This window comes from Lynx rufus, unplaced genomic scaffold (genome assembly GCF_022079265.1).
Source record: "Lynx rufus isolate CCGP_SWC_20201006 ecotype Redwood Valley unplaced genomic scaffold, mLynRuf1.p SCAF_37, whole genome shotgun sequence".
NCBI classification, from domain to species: Eukaryota; Metazoa; Chordata; class Mammalia; order Carnivora; family Felidae; genus Lynx; species Lynx rufus.
The window spans coordinates 2,634,885-2,660,002 of record NW_025814853.1 but is presented as its reverse complement, the minus strand read 5'-3'; the positions used below and the strand labels follow the sequence as shown (position 1 = coordinate 2,660,002).

Genomic DNA, 25,118 nt, shown 5'->3' with positions numbered 1-25,118 from the left:
CCGCCTGGCAGGGTGAGTCACCCTTCCTGACTCTACACACGAGAAAGGAAATCCAGAACTTGGAAGTGGAAATGGGATGGATCCCTCCAATTTCCCCTCTTGCCCTGGGTTGCCTCGTTCTCTGGGAATTTTGAACAGCAGCGAGAAGTCCTTAGAGAAAAGGCAGGCGCAGCCACGGACTCCTGTGAGCTGAGCTCCAGGCAGATGTGGATGGAACGGGAAAGGAGCAGTTGGTGCACCAACTACTCCACACTTGTTTACGGCGCACCCACTCCTGGGCTGCCTGACTGCCCGTCGCTCGGTGTGGGGTCTCGGGCGTTGGGTGAAGCCAGACCACCCTCCCCGCAGGATCTTGGAGGCGGCCTTGAACACGCCTCAGTTTGCCTCCTGGACAAGACTGTCGGGTCCTCCGTGAGCCAGGCCGCGGCTACCTGGCAGGGCGGAGGTCGGCTCGCAATTAGGCGAGGTCATGCCTGCAAGTGGCCGCCAGGCAGCCTGGGAAGCCCCGCGAGGACCCTCCTGGCGATGCCCCGGGACCGCAGGTCCGCACGGGTCCCCCGGGCCAGGAAGGCGGCGGGACAGTCCCACGAGGCTCCCCGCTCGAAGGCCGGAGCCTGGCCCGCGGAGGTGCGCGCGCCCGGGGCCAGTCCCGCGAGACCCCGCCGGGGCAGGACGGCGGCGGCATCGCCGGGGCGACAGCTCCGGGCGCGCAGGCGCAGTGCAGGCGCGTCCCGCCGCGGCGGCCGCCGCCGCCGCTGCCGCCGCCGCCGCCGCCGCCGCCGCTCCTTCCCCTTTAAGCCCCGGCCGGCCGCGTCGCCGCTTCATGAATGGAGCCCACGTGACCAAACATCATGTGACGTCTGTGGAGCGGCGGCGGCGGCGGCGGCGGATCCCGAGCCTGATCCGGCCCGGCCTTCCCAGCGCGCTCGGCCCGGCCCGCGCAGGCGGCGAGCCCCCACCCCGGGCCCGGAGCCCCCGCGCGGCCTCGGAGCGCCCCCCGCCCCGCCCGCCCCGGCCTCGGCCCGCCCGGGCCCGCAGTGTGGTGGGTGAGTGCGGCGGCGGGCCGGGCGGGGGGCTCCGGGCCCGGGGTGGGGGCGGGCGGGGCCGCGGCTCCTCCTGGAGGGCCGGGGGCGGCGCGGGCCGCGCGCTCCCGGCCTCGGGTTTGCCCCGCGCCCTGCTGGCGGCCCGTGCCTCGATTTCCCCGCGGCTCGGAAGCAGCTCCCGGCCCTCGCGCCGGGGCTGCTGGGGGTGGGCCGCGGGGGCCGGAGGAGGGCGGGGCGGGGCGTACGCGGGGCTCGCTCGGCGGAGCCCGGGGCGTCCCGGTGGGAGGGGCGGCCGCGGTGGCGGGAGGAAAGGGTGGGGTCGAGCGGGGCGCCTAGGGCTCCGCGGAAGAGCCTCTGGGCCCCGGTTCTCGCTGCTGATTCATCAGGTGTCTGTGTCCGCCCGCCCGGGCGCGGGGGTCCTCGGCGGGCCGGGGCGGGTGGGGGGTAGGGGGCGGCACGTGGCGGGGCCGGGAAGACCCTGCCCGCGGCGGCTTCGCTCCGTCACACGCGTGCCAGAGCCCAGAGGGAGACTTGCTGAGTCATCAGCATGAGGTCACTCGATGCTCATTCTGATGTCTGGGGGGGATTTGAGCAAGGGGCCTGGGGTCTAAGGGGCCGGGAGATAGGCGCAGGAGGGAAACTGGGGAAGGGCCCAGGCCCAGGGACTGGGGCACCGGTTCAAGTTTGGGCTGGCATGCGAGTTGAAGGAGGAGTGGGTGAGGAGATGGTGGAGGGGCCTCGCGGTAGGTTTTCTTCCCCCGGCAGAATGTGAAGCCCCTGGCCTGCCCGTCCCCTCCCCTCCCAGGCATTCTCTTCTCAGGCAGCTGGTCCCTGACCAGCGTCTGGGACAGTTCCCCAAACTGGGAAATAGTTCTCTGAGTGAGAGGAGGGGAGGAGCTTAGGGGGGCCGTGCTTGCCAGGCTGGGAAGCAGGCTTTCCCTGTGACTGGTCTGGTTGGCTAGGCTGGGCAGCCCCTGGGCGGGGAAGAAAGAGAGGAATACACCCTGGCCAGAGAGGGAGTCAGTGGGAGAAAGAGGGGTGCCTTTACTCAAGTCCTGGAGGGCAGTGGACAGGGCAGGGACAAGCAGGTGCAGCTGTACCAGGAAACTGCCAATGAGAGGAAGCGGCAGGACTTTGACATCTGGGGAGTGAGGTGTCTGGTGAGCAGGCCCTGCCCCTTTGCACAGCCTGGCTTTGGGGTTTGGGTCAAAGCTGCAGGTGGTGGTGGCTTTGAGGGTGCCCAGCCTTTGGGGCACAGCAGGCGGGCTGGTGTGGAAGGCATGGAGTGGAAGAATGCGGTTCCCAGTCACCCCAAAATTGTCCTACTTGAGATTGGAGCTCAGTGTCGAGCAGGTGTTAGTAAAGATTGTGGCCCTGATGGATGTTGGGCCTCTTGGGGGGGGGGGCCCTCAGGGGGACAGCCTGAGGGTGGTGTGGCCTGGGCCACCTTTCCTAAATGTATGGGTGCTTCCTGGCCTCCAGGACGGGGGGTGTTTTGTCTAGATCAGAGCTGAACCTAGGGGTTCATGGCTAGGTCGGGCCGCCTTGTGGTTTGTTTTCAGGGACACCCCCTGCCCCCAACACACACACACACACACACACACACACACACACACACACACACACACAGAGGCAGCTTTGTGTAACACTTCAGCTCATCTTTTGGCTGGAATTTCTTCCTACCTTAGGAAAATGCAGATTCCTGAAGGGGTATTTCTGTAAGTCTTGTCATTATTTATGCTTAGGTGGAAATGAAGTTTGAAACTTTTTTCAGAATCGCTTTCAGTGGCTGAGAGATTTTGGAGAAGGTGGTTCTGAAGGGCAGGGCGGGAGTAAGGCTAGGCTAGGTTGGGGCCACGCCTGTTGGGGACATTTGGACACTAGAGTTTGCAGGCCACCAAAAGGAGCAGGGGCGGGCTGTCTTGCCTCCTGCCGAGTGTCCACATCCTAGAGTTCGGGCCCGGGTAAAGGGGACGGAAGTCTCGGAACCTGTTTTCCCATCCCAACCGGCTCTCAGCCCGAGTGGGTGGCGCAGGGTACCTTGGTGGTTTCAGGCCCTGGGGACTGCCCGTGCCCTCTCCCCAGGGTGGCCCGGCCTCTGGGGGAGTTGAGTTGGGAAGGATGACCAGGCCCCAGCTCTGGACCGGCCCTTGATGGGGAGGAGAGGAAGCTTATCCTCAGTCCCGTCTCTGGGATACTCCCTGTCTGGCTTCTAGAGGTGGCCTGAGCTATCCCTAGCCATCTATGTCCAAAGGCTGTCTCTGTCACATCTGTGTGTGTCCCCCGGTGGACAGAGGCCGGGCCAGGGGGCTGAGGCCCCGGCTTTGCAGAGGCCTGCCCCTCCCCCACAGCACGCGCGCGCGCACACACACACACGCACCTTTGACTGGGAGGCGAGCGGCTGTGCTTGTGCTGAGTTCAGGCCTTCTGCGGAGGGCGAAATCTGTCGAGGAGGCACATTTCAGCTCCCAGCCGCCACGCTCGGCACTTTTCTGTGTGATCTCTTCAGGAAGTCACCGTCGTGCTCAGCATTTGGAGGGGAGGGAGCACGGCGAGTGGGAAAAGCTGGTGGCAGGCCTTTTCCTTCAGGCTGACAGTGGTTGGACCCAGGGCGGTGCCCTCGCACCCTGATTCAGACTCAAGACTGGGGGCGCGCCTCTAGCTCTGCCATGAGGGCTCGGCTTCCAGGGTGGGTTGGGGCCCCTGAGGCTCTTCTGACCTCCAGTTCCTATCTTTTCCATCCTCTGCTCTGGAACATCCGTGAGACGCCAGCCTCAGGGCCTGAGAGCCCGGATGCCCTGGCTGTGATGAGGCACCACCTGGGGCAAGGCTGGGTGAGGCGGGGGCTCCACCCTGGAGCCAACTGCACCTCCACCCCCCTCCCAGCCCATGCTTTATCTCCCCAGTGGGGTGAGAGACCTCTCCTGCAGCAGGGAAACTGCAGTCTGGCTTAGTCCTCCAGCCACGTCTGACGTCTTTTTCTGCGTCTAACCTGGAGAGCAGGGGGCTAGGGGTGGGGGGGTGGGGGGGTTGGCTGAGCCAGCATCGCCAGGATTAGGTGCACAGAAATGTCCTTGGCAGGGCTTCAGGAAGCAGAAAGTGAGGGCAGAGTGTGGGAGGGGCAACTGAGTGGGTGCCGGGGGGGGGGGGGCTTCGGTCCAGCCCCCCAGCCCTCTTGTTTTTGTCCCCTGCACTGTGGGCAGTGACCTCAGGTGGGGGGCTGGAAGGGGCTGAGCAGGCCCCTGCGTGGCTAACCGGGCACTCTTATGAAACAGCGAGGATGGGGTGGGGCAGGGGCGCAAGATGCTGCAATCTGAGGCCACAGGAAGGTTGCTTCATCGGCAGCGGAGGTGGGCTGTGTGCGGCCCGCGCTGGAGTGCCTGCCACCTGGAGGGGTGGGGGGCTCCCACCAGTGCTGGAAAGAGTTGAGCTGTTCAGAGTGAAAAGTCTGTGGGAGATTCAGGGCTCTCCTGCATTTTCCTCTTGGCCTGAGTCCCCACTGACTCCTAAGCCTTCGTGGGGGCAGGGCCAGCTGAGGGGAGGTGGCTGCAGCAGGTAGGACCCGGGAGTACACGTGTGCGGGGTCGCCGGCCCCAGCCCTACCTGCCGTTGGCCAGGCTGGCCTTCCTGGCCCAGCGGTGCTCTGCTCAGGCTCCGGGTCCCCTGGGGCTGTGTTGGCTGGCTGGCAGCCTTGGGGAGTGCCAGGCCAGGCCGGTGAGGGAGCGGGAGCGGGAGCAATGTGCTGAGTCAGCGTGACTGGGCAGGAACAGCCGTGCTCCGGGGCGCACACTGGGGTTATTTTTAAAGCTCCCGGCTTCCTTCTAGGCTGGCCCCTCCTGCATCCGTCTCAACTCTTCCCAAGCCCCTTTTCCTGGTCTCTGCCTTTCTAACAGCGCCTCGGTTCCCCTTGCCCGCCTCAGACCTGCTGGGTTCTCTAGGGACAAGGGGGACGGGGAACAGCCTAGCCAAAGGGTGGCGGGCGGTCCTCGGGGTATTGGGGACGGTCAGCTGAGCGGCGAGGCTGGGGGTGGGGGGGGGCGGCGGCTGGGCCTCCCCCCCAGGCTCCGTATGGACTGGGGAGGGAAAGCGGGGTGTTCTCCAGGGTCCTGACCTCTGCTCCCTGTTTCGCAGAGTGCCTGCGTGCTGTGCCCCCGGGTTATGACGACCCCCAATAAAGGAAACAAGGCCTTGAAGGTGAGCAGCGGGGTGGATGGAGTCTCGAGGCAGGGGTGCCTCCAGGGTGGGCGGTCCCCCGCTCAGCCTTGACCCCGTGCGCTGCCCTGCCCCCAGGTGAAGCGGGAGCCAGGCGAGAATGGCACCAGCCTGACCGATGAGGAGCTGGTGACCATGTCGGTGCGGGAGCTGAACCAGCACCTGCGGGGCCTGTCCAAGGAGGAGATCATCCAGCTGAAGCAGCGCCGGCGCACGCTCAAGAACCGCGGCTACGCCGCCAGCTGCCGCGTGAAGCGGGTGACCCAGAAGGAGGAGCTGGAGAAGCAGAAGGCGGAGCTGCAGCAGGAGGTGGAGAAGCTGGCCTCGGAGAACGCCAGCATGAAGCTGGAGCTCGACGCGCTGCGCTCCAAGTACGAGGCCCTGCAGAACTTCGCCAGGACGGTGGCCCGCAGTCCCGTGGCACCGGCCCGGGGCCCCCTCGCGGCCGGCTTGGGGCCCCTCGTCCCTGGCAAGGTGGCTGCCACCAGCGTCATCACGATAGTAAAGTCCAAGACGGACGCCCGATCGTAGGGACGCGCGCTTGCCCGGGCGGGTCTGCAAGGGGCCGTTAGGCGCATGGCGAGTTTGGCAGCCCTGTCCCCTTCTTCCTCCTCTCCTCCTCTTCCTCTCCTGCCTCCTCCCTTCCCTGCAAAGCACAACCTGCACCCCGGGGCGCCGGGCTGAGCCCCTTTGATCTCGTCGTTGTCATCGTGTGTTTTGTACGTTGGGATTGGTCAGTTCGGCGGTGACGTGGGGTTGCCTCGGCCCCCTTTGTACCAAGGCCGTGCAGGCTTGGAGTCCAGAGTTGGCCCTGTGGCAACAGAGAAAGATCGGATGAGCTCTCTGGGGCTCGCGGTTCTGAGTAGGGAGGGCTGCTGTCCGCTCCTGGGTGGCCCACAGGCCCCGACAGCTGCTGCCTGGCAGGGGGCTGTGATTCACTCTCAACGCGGCCAGCAGGCATAGATGGGCTCTGCTCCTAAGAGTAGGGTGTCCTTGGGGGCCCTGGATGGGCCTGGATGGGCGGGCCACCAGCCTGGGCGCTACGGCCGCTGGGAGGGACGGGGCGTTATGTGGCTTTGGGCCAGGGCCCACGGCGCTCAAGCCTGACGCATTGCACTGAACAAGACCAAATCACTGGTTGTGAACATTCGTGAAGGGTGTGTCCAGTGTCCTGCGACGGGTCCCGTGTCACTGTTTACATGACCTATCTGTGTGGTTACGTGGCCCTTTATTTAAAAGAGAGGAGTTCCTTTTACGAAGTTATTAAATTATATGTTTAAAAGCTAAAGAAAAAACAGAGCTGCAGAGTATTTATAAAACTGTCTTTTTAAAAAAAAAAAAACAAGCAAGAACATTTGACCATATATATGGAAAAGGGAAGAAAGTATAATAGAAACTTTGCTAGTTTAACAAAAGAAAAAAAAAACAAACAAAAAAAATCCCTTTCTTGTAAACTTATGGACAAGTCTTTGTGGCTGTTGGAGTTTAGTTTTTATATACACAGAGTTATCAGACGTTATTTATAAAACTTAGTTTTAAAAAAGACAAAAAAAAAAAAAAAAAGAAAAGCCAAGCTGTGGGCGACCACAAGGCGCATCCTGGCGCCCTCTTTGCTATCTCTCTTGCAATTGTACCGAAAGTGACTTACTCCTTTGCCCTTCCTGCTTCCGTCTCTTGCCGGTGCCGTGGTGTCGTCCGTGCCTGGTGAGGTCTTGTGCAGCGTCACGTGCTGGTGCTTCTGGTGACCTTTGACCTGTGGGTGTCACTTCTTGTGTCTGTTATTCCTGTGTTTGTTTTTTGGATTTGGTTGTGTGTTTGCTTCTGCCAGCTTGCCGGCCCGGACTGGGGCGCTGGGCGACTCCCGCTCCGGCAGAACGCGGGAATCTCCCCAGCAGCCCAGCCCCCCGCCTCTGCCTCGGTGCCTGACCCGGGACCCCAGAGGAGCAGATTGGGGGCTCTGCCGCTCCCACCCCTGCACAGCCTTGGCTTCGCATGTCTGTCCTAGGCTTGGGCTGATCCAATGGCCGGGTAGGTAAAACTGGGGGCCATCCCAGACGGCGCCCCTTGCCTCCATGCCCACCGCCTCTGGCCAGGGGTGGCAGATTTGCAGGGACCAAGGAGTCACGAGGGTACCCCCGGGTGTCTTCCTTCTGGCCTCTGGTCAACGTGCTTGGGCTCTGGCCTCCGACCCCAGCTTTGTTCCTGTGGGCTGCACGGGGGCCTCATCGGGACCCGTGGAGCCCACGTGGGGGTCGCGAAGCCTGCTGCCCACGTGTCCTGGCAGTGCTGCTGTGCTGTGAAGTGGAGCTTCCCAGGCAAAACCAGGTGGTTTGAGGACTCACCTGGGGCGGCCCCTTCACCCTGCCCATGAGCCTGGGGGCGGGGGGGGGGGGTCTCCGCCGGTGCCAGACAAGGGCTCCAGTGCCCAGGGCCGGGTCCTATCTCTCACCTCGCCCTGACTGGGCTCTGGGCCTTCTTTCGCCTCTGGGATCTGTGTCTTCCAGGGATGCGCTGCTCAGCTCAAGGGGTGCTCCTCTGCGGGGCTGAGCCTACCTTCCCGTGGCCCCTCGGCAGAGGCAGCCAGTCTTCCAGACTGGGCTTGGGAAGCTCCTCGGAGGCCTCCTGCGGTGCCTGCCCTCAAGAGGCTACTGCCCCATCTCTGGCCACATGGGCCTTGGCTCCTCTGGGGGCCCCGAACGAACCCCTGTAAAGCACAGAAGTGTGGGCTGGCGAAAAGAAACACTGTGCGGCCTCGCAGGGTGTGACCTCGTGGGCTGCAGGGAGGATTTTCATCCCAGAGTCTGACCCCAGTGTGCCCGTGGGGTAGGAGCAGGGGCACGCTGTCAATTTCTGTCGTGTTAATGGGCTTGGCCCTAGAGGCTCAGTCATTCCCGGTTGTACCCGGGTCGGCCTGCGATGGAGATTTTGACTGTTGGCTCTCAATACTTAGTGGCTTCCTGCCCCTCCTTGCTGTCTGGCTTTGTCTACCTAGGGTCTAGATGAAAGTTGTTGACGTTGGTTGTAGCAGCAGTGAGCTGGAATCGCGTCATAAGAATCACTGAAGAGGGGTCACGTCCATGTTCTCCGTGTCCGCTTACGGTCCCGACACTTTCGTCCTTGCTGGGAGGTAGTTGTCCATCTGCAGCTGGAGACGTGGAGAGGAGAGAAAGGAGGTGGGTTTGGAAGTCCAGAGGCGGGTTGGAGGGTGGACACAGACGGAAGAGAAATTGCAGGTCCTTGGTTTAGGTATTGGAAGAAGCTTCTGGAATTACTGAGGCCATGCTTCCCTTTGGAGTTTTTGGATTTGGAGCAGCTGTTCCTCGGGTCTGGGAGTACATCCTGTTCCCATCAAGCCAGCCCCACGGGGCCGCTCTGCACTCTGCCCTTTCCCCCTTCCCCTTGGTTTCTTGACAGTAGAGCCTGTGTCCACATGTGACTGGTTGGTGTCTTTCTGATTCTTGTCAATTCAGTTTTCCTACTGTGAGGGTGTTGTGTTCTTTTTATCCTCGACTTTTCTGACACAGCGAATCGAGGGCTTTGGCCGAGGCCAAATCTCCCAAACTGGTCCGCTAAGTAAACCATGACGTGTACCTTCCTTCCCATCGGGCCTGAGCCCTACTCCCCCCTCATCCCGACACGGACACTCAGATTTCAGAGGAGAACCCTGTGGGAACAGGTCAGCTCCTGCCCTGAGTGTGGCCCCAGGGAGACTTCCCTATGGCCCTGGCTGCTGTTCTGGGCGGCACCACTGTTTGTAAAGGTGGGAAGACACGGCTGCTCGGCCGTGTGGTGTGCTGGTTTCTGCCGGATACCAGGTCTCCCCGGAGGCTTTTCTGCCCTTGGTCCAGGCTTCAGGTCTGTGTGCACAACCCTGCCCGTCAGCAACAGCTTCTATGGTCAGTTCCTGGGCCCACAGCTCCGATCAGCTGTAGCCTGCTTTCGGATGGCTGGTCAAGCCCCCTCCTGTCCCTGTGGCCTCCCTTTCAGAGGTGGCCAGTTGGCTAAAGCTCCCATCCACAGCTGGGAAGCCCAAGCCACAGCCTGCAGCACCGTTTCCGCTCTGGGATCTTGTAAGTTACTTTTTTAGGCTGTGGTTTGGTGAAAGGAACCAACACAGTAACGATTTTTTTTTTTTCCCCAGAAGCCACTGAATAATTCTTTTTGGCGCGTTTTTGCCTTCCTGTTGGCCGTCTAGTTTTGGAGCAGGTGGGGAGAGTGGAGGACACACAGAGGCAGGGGTGTGCCCTGGAGACTGATGGCCTGTCCTGCTTCTGGCCTGTGTGTGTTGCGCGTGGGCTGTACCTTTGGGCCGGTCACGCACATTTCCACCCCACGCTGGAACAGCAGCCTTGGTACGCGGGTGTCTGGTGAGCTGGAGTGTTAGAAGAGTGTGCCCCTGATGGACTGCGAGGGGGCGGCCCCTCCAGCACCCTCGTGTCCCAGCCCCTTCCTTCTCCCCATCCCCTCAATTTGCTACTCCCTGAAGCCTTTAACCAAACGGGAGTGGGTACAGAAAGCCTTCTCCTGGCATCTTAGGGCAACAGGACAAGGGCTGCCCAGTGCGTCCAGCTCTGGTGCTCTCCTGGCGCTGAGAGGCTAGGTCCAAGCGGAGTTGATCAGACCCTGCCTGTCCTGCCTAGGGCTGAAACCAGGGGGAGGTGGTGGTACCCTGGGACCTGCCGGGGCAGGCAGGGGTTGTGGAAGATCCAGGTGAGGAGGGGCCTCCCTGGGGCGGGCTGTGGCCTCAGCGCTCACCCCGCCCTGTGCAGTATTTATTGCTAAATTATTGTCCAGGGGGGGCGGCACTGGGCCGGACCCCGGGTATTTATTGCTGTACATAGTGTATGTTTGTGATATATAAGGTTTTCTTTATTTTGTATATGATCAATAAACACCTTTTAAAGAGACCGTCAGGTGCTTCCTTTGCGCGCCGCGCGGGCGGGGCCGGAAGGGCGGGGCGGACCTTGCGCGCATGCGCCGGTGCACGGCCTGCCGGGAGGCGGAAGCGGAAGCGCGGGTCTCCCGGGAGCGATGGCAGCCGGGGGTCCCAGCCGCTCGGAGCGCAAGGCGGCGGAGCGGGTCCGGAGGCTGCGGGAGGAGCAGCAGCGGGAGCGCCTCCGTCAGGTACGCCGCCGCCGCCCGCCCCGCGCCGCGCCCCCGCCCCGCGCCGCCCTCACCGCCTGCCCCGCGCCCGCAGGTGTCGCGCATCCTGAGGAAGGCGGCAGCGGAGCGCAGCGCCGAGGAGGGCCGGCTCCTGGCCGAGAGCGAGGACCTGGTGACCGAGCTGCAGGGCCGGAGCAGGCGGCGCGAGGGCCTGAAGCGGCGGCAGGAGGAGGCGAGTCCCGGGGCTCGGTCGGCGCGGGGCTCGGTCGGCGGGCCGCCGGGGCCGGACCTGTAGCCGGGCGGGGGCGGGGGCGGGGCTTACGGCCGGCCTCGGCGTCTCGGCAGGTGTGCGACGACCCGGAGGAGCTGCGGAGGAAAGTGCGGGAGCTGGCCGGCGCCGTCCGGAACGCCAAGTACCTGGTCGTCTACACGGGCGCCGGCATCAGCACGGTACGGGAGGCGTCGGCTCCCAGGTCCGGGAGAAACCCGGAGCGCCGGGGGCGGGTGTGGGGCGCCCCCTTCTGGGTGACTGACCCCAGGACCGCGGAGAGCACAGTCGAGAAGCCCGAAAGGACTCAAACTTCGTTGAGGGCATAAATACGTGTAAACACTTGCAGTGTTTGTGATACCCCGTTCGAGGCGAGAAGGGAAGAGGGGTGAAACAGGACATAATACGTTAGTGCCTGCAGGCATCTCCTCGTTTCAAGTCCGGGAGGTTAACTCACTGTCCCAAGGTTATGTGGGTAGAGAGTGAAGCCCCAGACCCGTCTCCTGATTCCGCGTTCGTTGTTATTTTCTGAATGTTGAAGGAAAGTAAGTAGAACGCGAGGTAGTTAGAATTAGAGTACACCAGGTAAAGAAGAGAAAGGCGTTGGGTTTGGGGACATTTTATCGAGAAGCTATCTCGGGCCATTGAACACGGCTAGCTTTGAGAGTGTTACCTGTCCACCTAATGGGTGCCTGTCGAGTGTGACCCACGTGTGGGCCCGGCAGAGGTGAACACTGAGGATTTCTGGCCTCGGGGAGGCCGCAGGTGATGAGGGGATGGCAGTAGCTGGCCGGGTTGCCAGAGCCGACATGCAGACACGCCCTCCGCGGTCTCAGAGAGCTGGGACACCCATCCAGTTTGCTTTCTGTGCGAGGCGGCATTGAGGCCGGGCCTTGAAGGTTGAGGAAGGTTTTACAGGAGAGGGCCAGGGGAAGATCCAGTGCGATCGTGGAAGGGGTGCTGACCGTCCTAACTTGCAGACCCTGGTGGTCGGGTCTCCGTCCTCCAGTCATTCCTGTCATCTCTGAAAGTCCTGCTCTTTAGTTTGCTCTGAGCATCACTGTTTGAGGTTTCTCTTTTCAGTGTGATTCAGAACCACACTGCTTGGGGTGGGCATTTTTCTGAGCCTAAGCCGCAGGGAGGAGACAGGGCTCCCCAGAAGAGATGTCACTCACAGCCTAGGGAATGTAAGACTCCTTGCTCCGAGCACACCTTCTGTCTTCTCTCGTGGTGGTTTCGTTTCTCTGCATTGAGAAGTAGGGACATTCAGGGTGTTTAGCTCGTCTGGAGAGATTGGCTCTCTTTGTCAAGGGAGGTCAGGAAACACCGTACCGGGTGTCAGAACTGGGACAGACCAGCACTCCTACCTAGGGTGCCACCATTTGCTAAGTGTTTCCTGAGCACTGGCTCGGCCCTGGGGACTCACAGATCAGCCTGACCCGTCCTCTCCCTTGGTTTGGAGGACAGATGGGGCTGCAGAGCCCAGGTTGTGCTCGTGCTGGAGAGGCTCCCGGAGGAGGCAGGACTCCTTGGAAGCCGGAGGGAGGAGCTAGACCGGGTTGGGGCAGGGGTCCGGGCAGAGGGAAGGAGCCACTCCATCTGGGTTCAGGCAGGTTGGACTAGGAAATGCTGAGCCTGTGGAATGAACGGAGGCCAGGGCACAGACGAGTCTGGAACACATCAAGAGGAAAACGTTGAGTTTTCGCTTGGGGGAATTTTGCCAGTTCCCGTAGTGATGCGTTTTCACTGGCCTCGTCTTTCTGAACATGCAGGCAGCCTCTATCCCAGATTACCGGGGCCCTAATGGAGTGTGGACGCTGCTTCAGAAAGGGAGAAGCGTTAGGTAAGCAGCCTGATGCAGCCTTCCCAGCCAGTCGAGCAGAGGCAGCTTGGGCCTGACCTCACAGCTCCCCACGCCTTTGCTTCCCTTCCACCTGGCAGTGCTGCTGACCTGAGTGAGGCCGAGCCAACCCTCACCCACATGAGCATCGCCCGCTTACACGAGCAAAAGCTGGTAAGAGCCCGGTGTGGCTAGCTAGTATACTTGCCGGGTCCCTGGCACAGGACCTGGAGGGCCACCTTTGTGCCCACATGGCAACTGCATCATACCTCTGTCCCAGGGACCCCTGGGATAAGTGCCCACAGAGTGTTTTAGACTCCGGTGCTGCTTTTTCAAGAGAAGGGTAGTCTCTCGCGTGAATCGTAGGGCCGGCCTCAGGCCAAGAGCCGCTGGTGGCTTTTCCCCCCTGTGTTTCTCTCACATTGTCCCCACAGACCTCAGAAGCCACCTAGGTACAGGGGAGGCTTGTGGGAACTCTAAAGACCCTCTGCCGAGCACTTTCAACCAAGTAGGGAAGGGTCAGTCCTCCTGGTCCTTCAGTGACCTGAAACATAATGACCCAAGAGAGTGTCACTTCGCGCCCCAGCCCCTTCCCTGCCGAGAGCAAACAGCTGCACTCCCAGCTCGCTAAGTGCTTCCGGGTTGGTCGGGGGCAGCTTGGGTTCCCCCCCACCCCCCACCCCCCACCCCCCTAGACCTGCTGCTGGGACCGGCCTGCCGCTCCGGTTTTGCCTGTGAGGCTCCACATGGGGTCGGAGCTGCCCTGGTTTGGGGACTCTGGGCAGGGTCAAGGACTGCTTTCACTACTGAGCACAGCCCCTCTCAGGCCACCTGCTGACTTGCCCTTACTTGCCCCGCAGGTGCAGCACGTGGTGTCTCAGAACTGTGACGGGCTCCACCTGCGGAGCGGGCTGCCGCGGACGGCCATCTCGGAGCTCCACGGGAACATGTACATTGAAGTGAGCGGTCCCTCTGGGATTCGCGGGCCTGTGCGGGCCAGCGGCTCCTGCTCACGGCGCCCTCTCCTCCTCAGGTCTGTACAGCCTGCACACCCAACAGGGAATACGTGAGGGTGTTTGATGTGACTGAGCGCACCGCCCTGCACCGGCACCAGACGGGCCGGGCCTGCCACAAGTGTGGGGCCCAGCTCCGGGACACCATTGTGCACTTTGGGGAGCGGGGCACGCTGGGGCAGCCTCTGAACTGGGAGGCAGCCACTGAGGCTGCCAGCAAGGCAGACACGATCCTGTGTTTAGGTTCCAGCTTAAAGGTACGTGAACAGCGCCGCGGACGGGACCGGAGGGGAGGGGAGAGCTGCCAGTCCCTGGCCAGTTCAGTGTTAGAAGCTAGCTTCCTGTAGCTTTGTTCGCTGTTGTGCATGTGGTCTTTCTGTCCGTCTGTCCGTTCCTGCAGGTTCTAAAGAAGTATCCACGCCTCTGGTGCATGACCAAGCCCCCCAGCAGGCGGCCCAAGCTCTACATTGTAAACTTGCAGGTAACTTGAGCACCCAGAGACACCTCCTTAGACCTGGGCCTTAGAACAGGAGCACCAGAGAGCTCCTGGATGTTCGTGTCCTGGGTCACAGAGATATGGCAAGAAAGGGCCATTGGGAAGAAGTGAGGTATCCTCACTCGCCTTCCCCTGTCCCCAGTGGACCCCGAAGGATGACTGGGCTGCCCTGAAGCTTCATGGGAAGTGTGATGACGTCATGCAGCTCCTCATGGACGAGCTGGGCCTGGAGATCCCCCCCTACAGCAGGTGAGGGGGGCACGGGTGCATCCCCCCCCTTCCCTGCCCTGTGTGGATGGACCGCGTCTGTCTTTTCTCGTGAACTGAGTGTAGAGAATGCTCTGAGTTGTCGCAGATGGTGTCTGAGGCGTGACCCCAGCTTGGTGGCCTCTGCCAGCAAGGGGGAGTGGCAGAGGCATCAGCTGAGGCCCCCTGGCTGGTGTGACTCCCCATGGGGAGAGAGAATGTGCCAGTGTGTGCCTGGAGAGCCCCCCTCCTACCTCCGACAGCCTGGACGCGAAGGTGCCTTGAAGGGACGTGGTCTCGGCATCTCCAAACAGGATCTCGGTGCACTCGGTTCGGGGAGCTGGCGTACTTTGGGGAAGCTTAAACTGTACCTTAATACAGAATTTGTGATAATTTAGACGTGGTGTATGTATTGAGTAAAAAGTTTACACTTTCTTTCTCTGTGAATTTTCAGGGTCTTATAGGGGAAATCAATAACTTCTTTTAATCAAAGGGTTCAAGAATTAAGGATCCCTTCACCTTCTGGGCCTGGCAATTCTTGTATGTTATGTTTGTGCTGTTCTGTAATGTGGGCCTATTGTGTACTGTATTTTTTTTTTTTTTTACATTAACTTAGCTCATTTTCTTTATCAGTGCTTATCTGTATCTTAAGTTTATGATATGTGGTTCTACATCTCCGTCAGACACATGATCTCTTCACGGTGTAGTCTGTAGGCCGCGCCTCCCTAGTCAGCTGGCCTTTCCCGCCCCCCCCCCCCACCCCCCCATCAGGTCTGGCAGTCTGGGAAGAGGGAGAGGGTCTGGCCCACCCACCCCTGACCGTACAATTGAAAGGTGGGACCCAGAGTTGCTAGTGACCAACCTTGGGCGCACACAGCCTGCTCGATCACCAGCAAGGACACTGAGTTCTCGGGGGCCGAGCTGGTCTGAATCACTCAGGAACCTTAGCCGTCCGGCAGCTGCTCTGTAGCTCGGGTGTGATGGAACTGCCGCTAGGCAGAGCCTGGCCACAGTTCAGACCCCAGGGGAGGGCAGCAGGGTGACCGCAGTCAGCTTTCCCGCCCTGGGGCAGGTTGTGACTGAGGGGCTCCCAGGCACGTCTGACCCAGCTTTCCCTTTTCGGTAGGTGGCAGGACCCGATCTTCGCCCTGGCGACCCCGCTGCGTGCGGGTGAAGAAGGCACCCACAGTCGGAAGTCGCTGTGCAGGAGCCGCGAGGAGCCCCCGCCCGGAGAGCGAGCTGCGCCACTTAGCTCCGCCCCGGTGCTGGGAGGCTGGTTTGGCAGGGGCTGCACTAAACGCACAAAAAGGAAGAAAGTAACGTAACCCGGTGCTTGACGGGAACAGTTGGCACTTTGCAGAGGACGGAACGCCTGTTCGTGGGGGGCCCGGCCAGGACTGCCCCGGGGTCCAGCGAGAATCCTCTGGCCGGAAGCCCCCTTGCACCGCTGTGGGCGTCTCCGGGAGGACGCCTCGCCTGTGCAGCCTCTGCATAAAGCGGCGGCGGCCGTGCCGTTCTTTGGGGACAGAGCTCGGGTCGTTGCACAGCTGGCCGGCCGAGAGGAAGCGCGGCTGCCTTACCTCATTCACCAGGCTAGTCTCAGGGGCCTCAACCCTCTTTCTACTACTTCGTACTGAAACCTGTTAACTTTATAGGAACCTCTTTCCATGTGGGGTTTGCGGCAGAGGGGTGGTTTTGGGCCTCGGCTCTCAGCAGCCCTTTTTATTGTTATTAAACATCTCAGCACTGTCCCTCGAGTGTCCTGTGACTGTCCAGCTGGCGCGTGGTGGGGGGCGGGCGCCCCGCCGGGCTCGTGGGGCTGGGGGACGGGACGGGGCGGGGACGCTGGGCCCCACGTGGCCCTGCCCCGCCTCTTCGGCCAGGTGCGCTTACGCTATTGGCCGCGCGGGGGAGACGGACTTTCTGGAGGCCGCCGGGCGGGGCGGGGGCAGGGCTCGGCGGTGGCGGCTCACGCCATTGGCCACGCGCCGAGGGGCGGGGCTCGGTTCCGGGGCGGCCCCGTAGCTCACGCCATTGGCCGCGCGCTGTGGGCGGTGGGCGGGGCGCCGGGGGGCGGGACGGTGCTCGCCATTGGCCGCGCGCGGCGGGTGAGACCCGCGTGACGCCGCGTGCGCCGGGTGGGGCGGGGCTGGCGGGCGGCGGCCGCTGGGAGTCGGGGAACCGGCCGGGCCGCGCCGCCGCTGCGGGGCCATGATCCGGAACGGGCACGGGGCGACCCGGGGCGCCGAGCCGCCGGGGCCGGGGGGCAGGCGCGCCGTGCGAGTGTGGTGCGACGGCTGGTGAGCGCGGGCGGCCGGGGCGGGGGCGGCTGGGCTGGGGCCGCCGCCCGGAGACGTGCCTGTGGCCCGGCCTGCGCCCGGTGTCCGGGGCGGCCGTGGATCGCGAGGGGCGGGCAGCGAGTCGGGGCCGACCCGCGCCCGCCCCGCCGCGGACGGCTGTGGGCCACAGCCCCCCGGCGCTGCCGCTCCCGCCGCTAAGCCGCCCGCCCGAATCTTGGCCGGTGGCAGCGCGGGGCGAGGGTGTCCGGTCCCCGCGACAGGAATCACGTTGGTGTTGTGAGGTGCGCCCCCTCGGAAGGAGCCGTGTGCTGCCCAGCTCGCCTATCGCTAGATCGGAGAGATTCCCCTGGGTTGTCTGGGCAGGGATCAGGGCAGGACTTGCTGGTGTCCGAGACCCCCAGTGAGGCCCCCAGGTCCCCGGGGCCATCCCAGGAGGGTTACAGTGCCCCCTCCCTTCTCTCTTCTGGCCAGCCAGACAGCTGGACTTGTTTCAAGATAAGTTTGGGGCTGTCAACAGATAAGAGGAAGACTGACCTCTATTGAGGGCTTGCCACCTAGGGTGCTTTCTCCCACCTTTACTTAATGGAATCCGAGAGAGGGCAGTCCCCATCCCTGCTAGCTTACAGCTTCCAAGGAGAGCAAGAGGGGCTGCCGTGACTTTGCAGCTGCACCACAGTCATCCGGGGCAGAGGGAGCGTGGCTTCTGTTGGTGGACTCTGACCTTGGCCCTGGCCGGGCCCGGCCCCTACCCCAGCAGGCCACCCATGGCCACACGGGCCACAGTAGCTAGGACACACCCTGCACCCCTGGCCCAGCCCGTGCAGTGAGCTTAAGGACCAGTCGTGCCTCTGGATTTGGACTTTTCTTCCCTCACCCCAGGGCCGGAGCCATGTGACCCCACAGGCTTCTGTGCCGGGACTGGTGCACTGTGGCGGGAGTAGCAGGTGGCATGGAGTGGAAGAGGGTCACCTGGAGAAGCGGGGGCAGTGTCACCTACTCAGGAGACAACATGAAGCTAGAAGGAAATAAAACTCCTGTGGGGCTAACTTGGGGCCCCCAGAGAAACATGCGGGTTCCCCTCGGCCCACGCGGGGAGCCCGTGAGTCTTCAGCTGAGAAGTTACTCTTAACCAGGCCTAGATCAAAGGATAAGAGCTCTACAACCAGAGGCCAGGGAGGTGGTGGTTGGCCCCAGAGAGCAGAGGCTCGCTGAGTTTCCGGAGGCCAGGGGGGAACAAGCAGGATTTCCGAAGCTAGCAGTTGCCTTTGCTCACTTTTGGACTTTGTTTTGTGTTGGCCCCAAGACTGTCCACCTGCCTCAGAGTGGAACAGAGTCCAGCCCACTCCTAAGTTACTGTCAGTTTAAAGCTTAAAGGGACTGCCTGCCACAGTTGGCGTTTGGATAGCGGAGGGGCTGAGAGCAAAGGGCAGAGCTCCGTGGCAGGTGTGGGGCGCACAGTATGTGCCGTGTGCTCGCCGGCCCTGGGGACCAGCGGGCCTCGTCCCTGGGCACAGCCCGGCCCCTGTCATGCTTGCCGAATGTGGCCCAGGGTGCGGTGGTGTGGAGAGCCGGGTACCCGCCTCCCCCTGAAAGCCCTGGCTCAGCCCAGACCCCGGGAGCAGCTCCCAGTGGCGGCTTGTCAGAGGCTGCACCCCCCACACCTCCGCTTCCAGCTGCTCACTGCGTGTCCTCAGCACAGGGACTCAGCACCCTGTCCTTTTCACAGCTACGACATGGTGCATTACGGCCACTCTAACCAGCTGCGCCAGGCACGGGCCATGGGCGACTACCTCATCGTGGGTGTGCACACCGATGGTAAGCTGGGGCCGCCGCCTTTCACTAACTCTGCAGGGCCCTGCAAGGGGTGAGACCAGACCCAAGGCCGTCTTTCTGAAGATCACAGCTCACCCCGACTCCAGACCCAGGCTTAGCGCCCCCAGGGCTTTCCCGCTGTGCGTCTCACATTGAGCAGTGCAGCCAACGGACCAAGCCTCCGGCTCTGCCGCCCACTGCACACACACATCCGCATCGACCTGCTTCCCAGGGCCTTCGAGGACTGAGCACCCACTTGTCAAAGGGAGCGCTTGACTACCTGGAACCCGATGAAGGGACCGTGTAGTTGTCCAGCAAACACATCGTGATCACCTGCGCTGGCCCGTAGAGGACAGAGCGGTGTCCGCTCGGGTGTGTTCCTGCCCTGTGGGCCGAGGGCGCAGTGACAGAGACAGCTGCCCGCGACGGAGCTCACGCGTGGTCAGAGACTGCTCGGTGCCGGGCGGGGGCTCCTGTGGCCCAGCCCCCCCAGAGCTCACGGGTCTCATCCTTGTCCTTTCTCCGGCTCTAGAGGAGATTTCCAAGCACAAGGGGCCCCCGGTGTTCACTCAGGAGGAGAGATACAAGATGGTACGGGCCATCAAGTGGGTGGACGAGGTGGTGCCAGCCGCTCCCTACGTCACCACGCTGGAGACGCTGGACAAGTACAGCTGCGACTTCTGCGTCCACGGCGGTGAGCGGGCGGGGCTGGGGCTCTGGGACCTCCGCACACTTGGGGCAGCAGCACCGAGCCCTCGGGGGATCTGGGAAAGCCCTGGCTCCTTCCCCACTGGCGAGTCCCTGCGTGCCAGGCGGGCCTGGGAGGAGGGTTGGGGGTCCCAAAAGTCTGCGTGGCTCTGGGTTGAGGATCCTCGTTCCCGCGCGTGTGTTGCCCCTTAGATGACATCACACTGACCGTAGACGGCAGGGACACCTACGAGGAAGTGAAGCAGGCTGGGAGGTACAGGTGAGCCGCAGCAAGGGTCCCGCCTTCTCGAGGAGTGGGGTTTCGAAGCTTCCCCCCGGGCTCTGGCTGCCCGCGAGGAAATTGGCCGTGGCCCGCGTCTAGCGGGCAGGGCCGCAGCGTGGGGGGCTGGCGTGTCGTAGGCCTGCGGCGCCCCAACGCGGCGGCTACCGTAGGCGCACGGGGCCGTGACCGGGGAGCGGGTTCTGTCGCCGGTGACTAACCCAGAAGGCCGGCGCGGCCCGGCACGCCCTTGGCAGAGAACGCGCCGCAGGGCGAGACCTGAGAGTCCGGGGTGCGGCGGGGGCCGGAGCTGCCGCCTCCCCGAGGCTGGCCTGCCCACCCAGCGCCTCACGCTTGGGGTTTAGCAACGTTTTTCCTCTATTCTGTCATTTCCTTCAGTTGATAAAAGCACAGCGGCCTTCCCGCTCTCTGGTCTGCACGCGGCACGGCGGGGGGCTGGGGTGAGCCGGAGGTGGGGCCTCTCGACCGTGTCCAGGACGCGAGCCCTGACCCCACCTCTGTCCCCAGAGAGTGCAGGCGCACCCAGGGCGTGTCCACCACAGACCTCGTCGGCCGTATGTTGCTGGTGACCAAGGCGCATCACAGCTGTGAGGTGAGTCTGTGGGGGACCTGGGTGGCATCCTCGACGTCCCGGGCTGAGGACACCGCTGGGAGCGAGGGAGCACCCAGCCTGCCGTGTCCTGACCCCTGTGTGGGCTCCAGGACAGTGAGTCTCGGGGGTCCTGGGGTTGGTCGTGTCTGGAGGGCGAGGCCGCTCAACATCCCGCATCCTTCCGTTCAGGAGATGTCCTCCGAGTACCGGGAATACGCAGACAGCTTTGGCAGGGTGAGCACTGACGTCCCCCCCGCCGGGCCGCCCCTGGGGAAAGGCCGGCCAGGCCCCTCACCCAGCCCCCTGCCTTCTGCGCCCTGGCTGGGCACTGACCAACGGGCCTGGCAAACTGGCCGGTCACAGCGGCCCCTGTCTGGTGGCCTCTAACTGGACGGCCCGGTCCTCTCTCCCTTTGTAACCCCCTCTCCTGACACCCGGGAAGGAAGGAGACGCTTTCCTCCGAAGGCTCCTCCCAGGTGACCAGAAGGTGGCCTCAGGGTGCTGGATCCCCACAGGGGCCGCGTCCACCGGCGGGCCAGTTGTCAGGCCGCGGCGGTGTTGGCCGCAGTGCCTGCCGTGGCCATGGGGTGGAGCCGTGTCCTGCTGGGCACAGGGACCTTACCCAGCCTGGCCCTGGAATGGACTGGGCATGGCCCGCCGGGCCCCCACCGTCCGGCACACAGACGGTCGAGCGAGCTGGCAGGCTGCGGCTGGGGCTCGGGTTCTGGTCCACGGTCCCTGCCGCCTGCTCCCAGAACAGCCGGGCAGGCAGGTGTGGGCAGCCCCAGACTCAGAGGAGGGGCTCGGGGGTGGGGACAGGTGAAGGACGTGCCTGCGAGGCGTGTCACCGACCAGACCCCTCTCGGCTTACAGTGCCCGGGGGGACGGAACCCCTGGACGGGGGTGTCACAGTTCCTGCAGACGTCCCAGAAGATCATCCAGTTTGCTTCTGGGAAAGAACCCCAGCCAGGGGAGACGGTCATCTACGTGGCTGGCGCCTTTGACCTGTTCCGTATCCTCTGGGACCTAGTGGGAGGGTCGCCCCCGTCCTGGGCCTTTTCTTTGCATAGCCACGTCTGTACCACCGGGCCACGGGACCCAGAGGGGCCTCACTGACTCCACGGGCCCCCAGACTGGGGTGGAGTGTGAGGGAGCCGGCCGGGGCCCCCGGTTCTGTTACCTGCTCCTTAACTGCGGCACGGACATCGGCCACGTGGACTTCCTGGAGAAGGTGCACGGCCTGGCAGAGAGGCCCTACGTCATCGCCGGCCTGCACTTTGACCAGGTCTCACTCCCTGGACAGCGGATAGGGTGTGGGGGCCCGCGGGGGTTCCTGGGGTGGAGGTTGGGTCGGGGGGCCCACAGGAGGTGAGGCCTTGGATGCTGGTGGAGGCGGAGGACACAAACCGGGGCCTCTTCTGGGGACCGGGGCGGCCCCACCCACAAGGGACCGTTGGGGGATCACAGCCCTCACCCGCCCTGGGTTGCCTGCTCACCCGACCTCGCTCTGGCCCTAGGAGGTCAACCACTACAAGGGGAAGAACTACCCCATCATGAACCTGCACGAGCGGACCCTCAGCGTGCTGGCCTGCCGGGTACGTGCCGAGGCGGGTGGCCTGGGTGGTGTCTCCTTCCCAGGCTCGCGGTCCCAGGGCCTCCAGGAGGCTTGGGCTTCCGGCCGGCCAGCCCCACCATGCTGCCGCCCCAGGCCCTGCTTCCTTAGCGGCGAGAGCCCTCTCCCGGCACCCTCTGGCCGGGCAGGCTCCTAGCTAACCACCTGTGCTCCGTGTCTGCGTAGTACGTGTCGGAAGTGGTGATCGGGGCCCCGTATTCGGTCACAGCGGAGCTCCTGGACCACTTTAAGGTGAGGCTGCTGGCGGGCCAGGTCGCAGGAGAGGCCAGGCTGAGAACACGGCTGCAGCCTCTCCCTAGGAGGGCCCTGAGTGCCAGCGGGGGGGGGATGGGGGTGGGGGTGGGGGGCGTGCTCCCTGATCCCTGCTCCCTCCCCAGGTGGACCTGGTGTGTCACGGGAAGACGGAGATCGTGCCCGACAAGGACGGCTCAGACCCTTACCAGGTGGGTTGTGCTGGGCCTGCACCGGGCGGGAGGTTTCTCAGCCACCTAGCGTCCCCAGGGCCTCACGACGCCTGGGACCCATGCCGGGTGAGGACTGCCAGTCCAGTGGCACCCCGCTAGGACGAGGCAGGTTGCTAACAGGCAGGACTGACGGCACCCGTTCTGGTCTTCCTGAGGGCCCCCTGGGCCCGGGCAGCTGGGCAGTGTCCTCAGGTTCCAGAGAAGGGTCCTCATCTTCTCCCCTCCTCGCTGGCCCCCAGGAGCCCAAGAGAAGGGGCATCTTCTGTCAGATCGACAGCGGGAACGACCTTACCACGGACCTCATCGTCCAGCGCATCATCAAGAACAGGTGAGGGGGGGGCCCGGGGGGGGGGGGCGCAGAGAGCCATGAGGCCCAGGCCCGGGCACGCGGCTCACCCTGGCCTGGCCCCCAGGCTAGAGTACGAGGCCCGGAACCAGAAGAAGGAGGCCAAGGAGTTGGCTTTCCTGGAGGCCAGGCGTCGGCAGGAGGTGCATCCCGAGAGGGAGAGTGACTGTGACTTCTGACCAGAGGAAGGTCACCGGAGCGCCCGGGTGCCGGCCCTCCCCCTGCTCTGCTCCCTGCGCCTTGAGGGCTTGGCTCCCGCGGTTTTAACAAAGCCTCCAGTGTTCCCTCTGACTGGCCCCGTCTCGGAAGGGCCAGAGTGGAGGACGCTGCCTCCCACCCCTCCGGCCAGGTGCCCTTCCCGCTGAGCCGCACAGAGAGGGCCTGCAGCACGGTGGGGCGGCCCAGCGAACAGGGTGAGCAGAGGGCACCTGCGGCTGGAGGGGCGCTGCCCTGTGTGCCGGTGGAGGCCCAGCTCAGCTCTCCCTGCCCCCGAAGCTCCGCAGACCCGGGACGGCCCTGCTGCCCAGCTCGAGGCGGTGCCCGTTCCGCCCTTGGGATCATTGAAGCCAGCTTCGGGGGAGCAGAGAGCCAAGGGGGGCACCCCCTTTCCGTCTCAGGGTGCAGACCATGCCGTCTCCTGCGTGGATACCTGTTGACCCGTGGCACGTCCCTGGTGCGCTGGGCCTGGCTGTTGGGGACTGTGCCCCCCACTTCCCTGGCCGGCCTCGCTGCTCCCCCACAGACCGTTCTTGATTTTGTACCTGACTGGCTGGCGCACAACCCAATAAACCTGGTGGGAGGTACTCTGTGTTGGGCTCTTGGCCCCGCTCCCCCGCCCCACCATCCACGTACTGAGGGTGCAGCAGGCAATGTGGCAGCGAGGAACCTCCCCCCCTCCCCGGTCTAGGACCCCAAGATGCTTCAGGCTGAATCCTGTGAAGGGAGGTCCAGATCAGCTTCCCTGGGGCGGGGGGACAGGAATCCACCGGGACTCCCGGCAAGTGTGGGGGAGGCCGCTGCAGACCCGGCCGCACCCTCCTCGAGGGTGGGGACCACGTGCTTCGCTGTGGGTCAGAGGAGAGGTGAACGCAGGGCTCCCAGGCCTCAGGAGGGGCCGCCTGGGCCGCGCGCAGCTCTGGTGCGGGGGCCTCTGAGCAGCCCAGACCAGCCCCGAGATGCTGCGCCGCTGGCGGCCTCCCCCCTGCTGCCTGGCCTGTTTGCTCGTTCCTTCAACCCAAGGACCCACTGCCCTGTGCTCAGTACTTTGAAGTGTTTGGGGAACCACCCAGGAGCCGCCCCTCCAGCAAGGGACAGCTTTGTCCTTGAGAAAGCCAGGACGCAAGGCAGAGCCAGAGTGGGCATCCCTGAGGCAGGAGGGTCCCCCCCCCCCCCCGTCCCCCCTGGGATAGGGCGGTCACACAGGAATTCTCTGACCAGGACACTGGAACTGGCTTAGACGACTCAGGCAGCACCTCCCAGGGGAACCCGGGAGCTGTGTGGACAAACGCAGGGAGGTGAAGGGGCTGGAGAGGCAGGACGCGGAGACCACCTCCGGGGGCGGGAGTGGGAGCTGGAGCGGGGCGTGGGGCTAGGCTTCCAGTGCCCCCAGGAGGGCGGTGTGGATTTGGGGATGGTGCCTCTGTGCGGGCTATCTCACGACAGCCTGGTGGCCCAGAGCCGGGTGGGGGCCGGGAGCGTCTGGAGACAGGCCAGGTCTGCAGGTCGCGCGGCGGCTACACAAGCCCACCCGCCCGCCCCTCTACCCCCACTCAGAGTCGGCTGCGCTTCTCATTTATTCATTTAGCCGTTTACTGCGGGCACGGAGGGGGCACTGGGGGCACCGGCCAGGGCCAGATGAGGTCCAGGTCTCCGCGGTGGTCCGGGCTTAGGCGCTGCGACAGTCAGCAGCGCGGAGCGACAGGAACACGTCCGCCCGGCACTGGAAGGTGGCCCGGCCGTCGGGGAGCCTCTGGCAGCTCTGCAGATTCGGGGCCACGTCCTTGACACACACGGTCTGGGGGCGGGAAGAGGCTGAGGGAGCGACCGACGCCCCCGCCGCCCGCGCCCCGCCCCCGACCCCCACGCCCCCCGCCGCCCGCGCCCCCTCCGGCGGCCACACTCACGAGGCTCCGCAGGCTGGGTCGCGGCTCCGCGAAGGCGCCGGCCCGGCCCCGGGGTCCCGCGCCCACGGGGGGCGCGGAGCGGCGCGCGTACGGGGACCTGCGGAAGCCGGACAGCAGTCCCGCGGCGCGGCCCACCGAGTAGTAGCTGGGCCCCGCCGCCTGCTTGTACCACGCGAGGCCGGGCGGCGCCAGCAGCAGGCACAGCGCCAGGGCGGCGGCCACCAGCGGCGCGGACCGGGCCATGGGGACGCGGGGCGGCGGCGGGCGGCGGCGGGCGGCGGCGGGCGGCGGGGCTCGGAGCTCCAGCCGCGGCCGCCTTATATCTGTGGCCGGCGGGGCGCGGGGGCGGGCGCGGAGCACCTGGCGGGCCCCGCCTCGCGGAGCGAGCAGCGGTGCTGGGCAGCGCCTCCGCGCCTGCCGGGGATCGGGGCCCCATCCTCCCCCACCCCTGCCCGCTCCCTGTGCCCACGGTCCTGCCTGGGTAGAGCCTCGGCCGGCCGGGGCAGGGGCAAGCGGGACTGCACTGAACCTCCAACCAGCCGGAGGGCGCGCGGCCCTAAGAGTTCTACCCCTTGGAGGTCCTCAGTGCTCGAGGCTGGGGAGAGAGCCACCGTGCCCTAGGGACACTTTATCCTGCCC

At 64.2% G+C, this 25,118-nt stretch overlaps 4 protein-coding genes across 17 annotated transcripts; 3 read left to right on the top strand and 1 right to left on the bottom strand.

Annotated features, from left to right (window-relative positions):
• The first annotated feature begins 1,028 nt into the window (after positions 1 to 1,028).
• MAFG (MAF bZIP transcription factor G) lies at positions 1,029 to 10,163 on the top strand. Of its 8 annotated transcripts, none has more exons than XM_047094125.1 (3): positions 1,029 to 1,046; positions 5,175 to 5,237; positions 5,334 to 10,163. In XM_047094125.1, exons 2-3 carry the CDS (start codon positions 5,202 to 5,204, stop codon positions 5,784 to 5,786), a joined length of 489 nt encoding a protein of 162 aa, XP_046950081.1. In that variant the 5' UTR covers positions 1,029 to 1,046; positions 5,175 to 5,201; the 3' UTR covers positions 5,787 to 10,163. The 8 variants fall into 8 exon arrangements, with proteins under 8 accessions (XP_046950081.1, XP_046950082.1, XP_046950077.1 ...); XM_047094126.1 differs by lacking the exon at positions 1,029 to 1,046 and adding an exon at positions 1,412 to 1,429; XM_047094121.1 differs by lacking the exon at positions 1,029 to 1,046 and adding an exon at positions 1,585 to 2,203.
• A 74-nt stretch (positions 10,164 to 10,237) lies between these two features.
• Positions 10,238 to 15,972, top strand: SIRT7 (sirtuin 7). Of its 2 annotated transcripts, none has more exons than XM_047094119.1 (10): positions 10,238 to 10,379; positions 10,453 to 10,590; positions 10,704 to 10,808; positions 12,399 to 12,469; positions 12,568 to 12,640; positions 13,327 to 13,425; positions 13,500 to 13,736; positions 13,880 to 13,960; positions 14,118 to 14,224; positions 14,676 to 15,341. In XM_047094119.1, the coding sequence occupies exons 1-10, from the start codon at positions 10,287 to 10,289 to the stop codon at positions 14,683 to 14,685; spliced, it is 1,014 nt and encodes a 337-aa protein (XP_046950075.1). In that variant the 5' UTR covers positions 10,238 to 10,286; the 3' UTR covers positions 14,686 to 15,341. The 2 variants fall into 2 exon arrangements, with proteins under 2 accessions (XP_046950075.1, XP_046950074.1); XM_047094118.1 differs by lacking the exon at positions 14,676 to 15,341 and adding an exon at positions 15,348 to 15,972 and having other exon boundaries at positions 10,239 to 10,379.
• Positions 15,973 to 16,390: 418 nt separating this feature from the next.
• On the top strand, positions 16,391 to 23,159 carry PCYT2 (phosphate cytidylyltransferase 2, ethanolamine). Of its 6 annotated transcripts, none has more exons than XM_047094065.1 (13): positions 16,391 to 16,521; positions 18,248 to 18,336; positions 18,866 to 19,027; positions 19,234 to 19,300; positions 19,829 to 19,913; positions 20,103 to 20,147; positions 20,787 to 20,925; positions 21,116 to 21,198; positions 21,431 to 21,508; positions 21,712 to 21,777; positions 21,924 to 21,989; positions 22,250 to 22,338; positions 22,424 to 23,159. In XM_047094065.1, the coding sequence occupies exons 1-13, from the start codon at positions 16,433 to 16,435 to the stop codon at positions 22,533 to 22,535; spliced, it is 1,170 nt and encodes a 389-aa protein (XP_046950021.1). In that variant the 5' UTR covers positions 16,391 to 16,432; the 3' UTR covers positions 22,536 to 23,159. The 6 variants fall into 6 exon arrangements, with proteins under 6 accessions (XP_046950021.1, XP_046950022.1, XP_046950020.1 ...); XM_047094066.1 differs by lacking the exon at positions 16,391 to 16,521 and adding an exon at positions 16,714 to 16,802; XM_047094064.1 differs by lacking the exon at positions 16,391 to 16,521 and having other exon boundaries at positions 17,009 to 18,336; positions 19,234 to 19,294.
• A 1,082-nt stretch (positions 23,160 to 24,241) lies between these two features.
• Positions 24,242 to 24,722, bottom strand: NPB (neuropeptide B). Its single transcript, XM_047093967.1, has 2 exons — positions 24,480 to 24,722; positions 24,242 to 24,370 (listed from the first exon to the last, which is right to left on the bottom strand). The coding sequence occupies exons 1-2, from the start codon at positions 24,720 to 24,722 to the stop codon at positions 24,242 to 24,244; spliced, it is 372 nt and encodes a 123-aa protein (XP_046949923.1).
• Between the last annotated feature and the right edge of the window lie 396 nt (positions 24,723 to 25,118).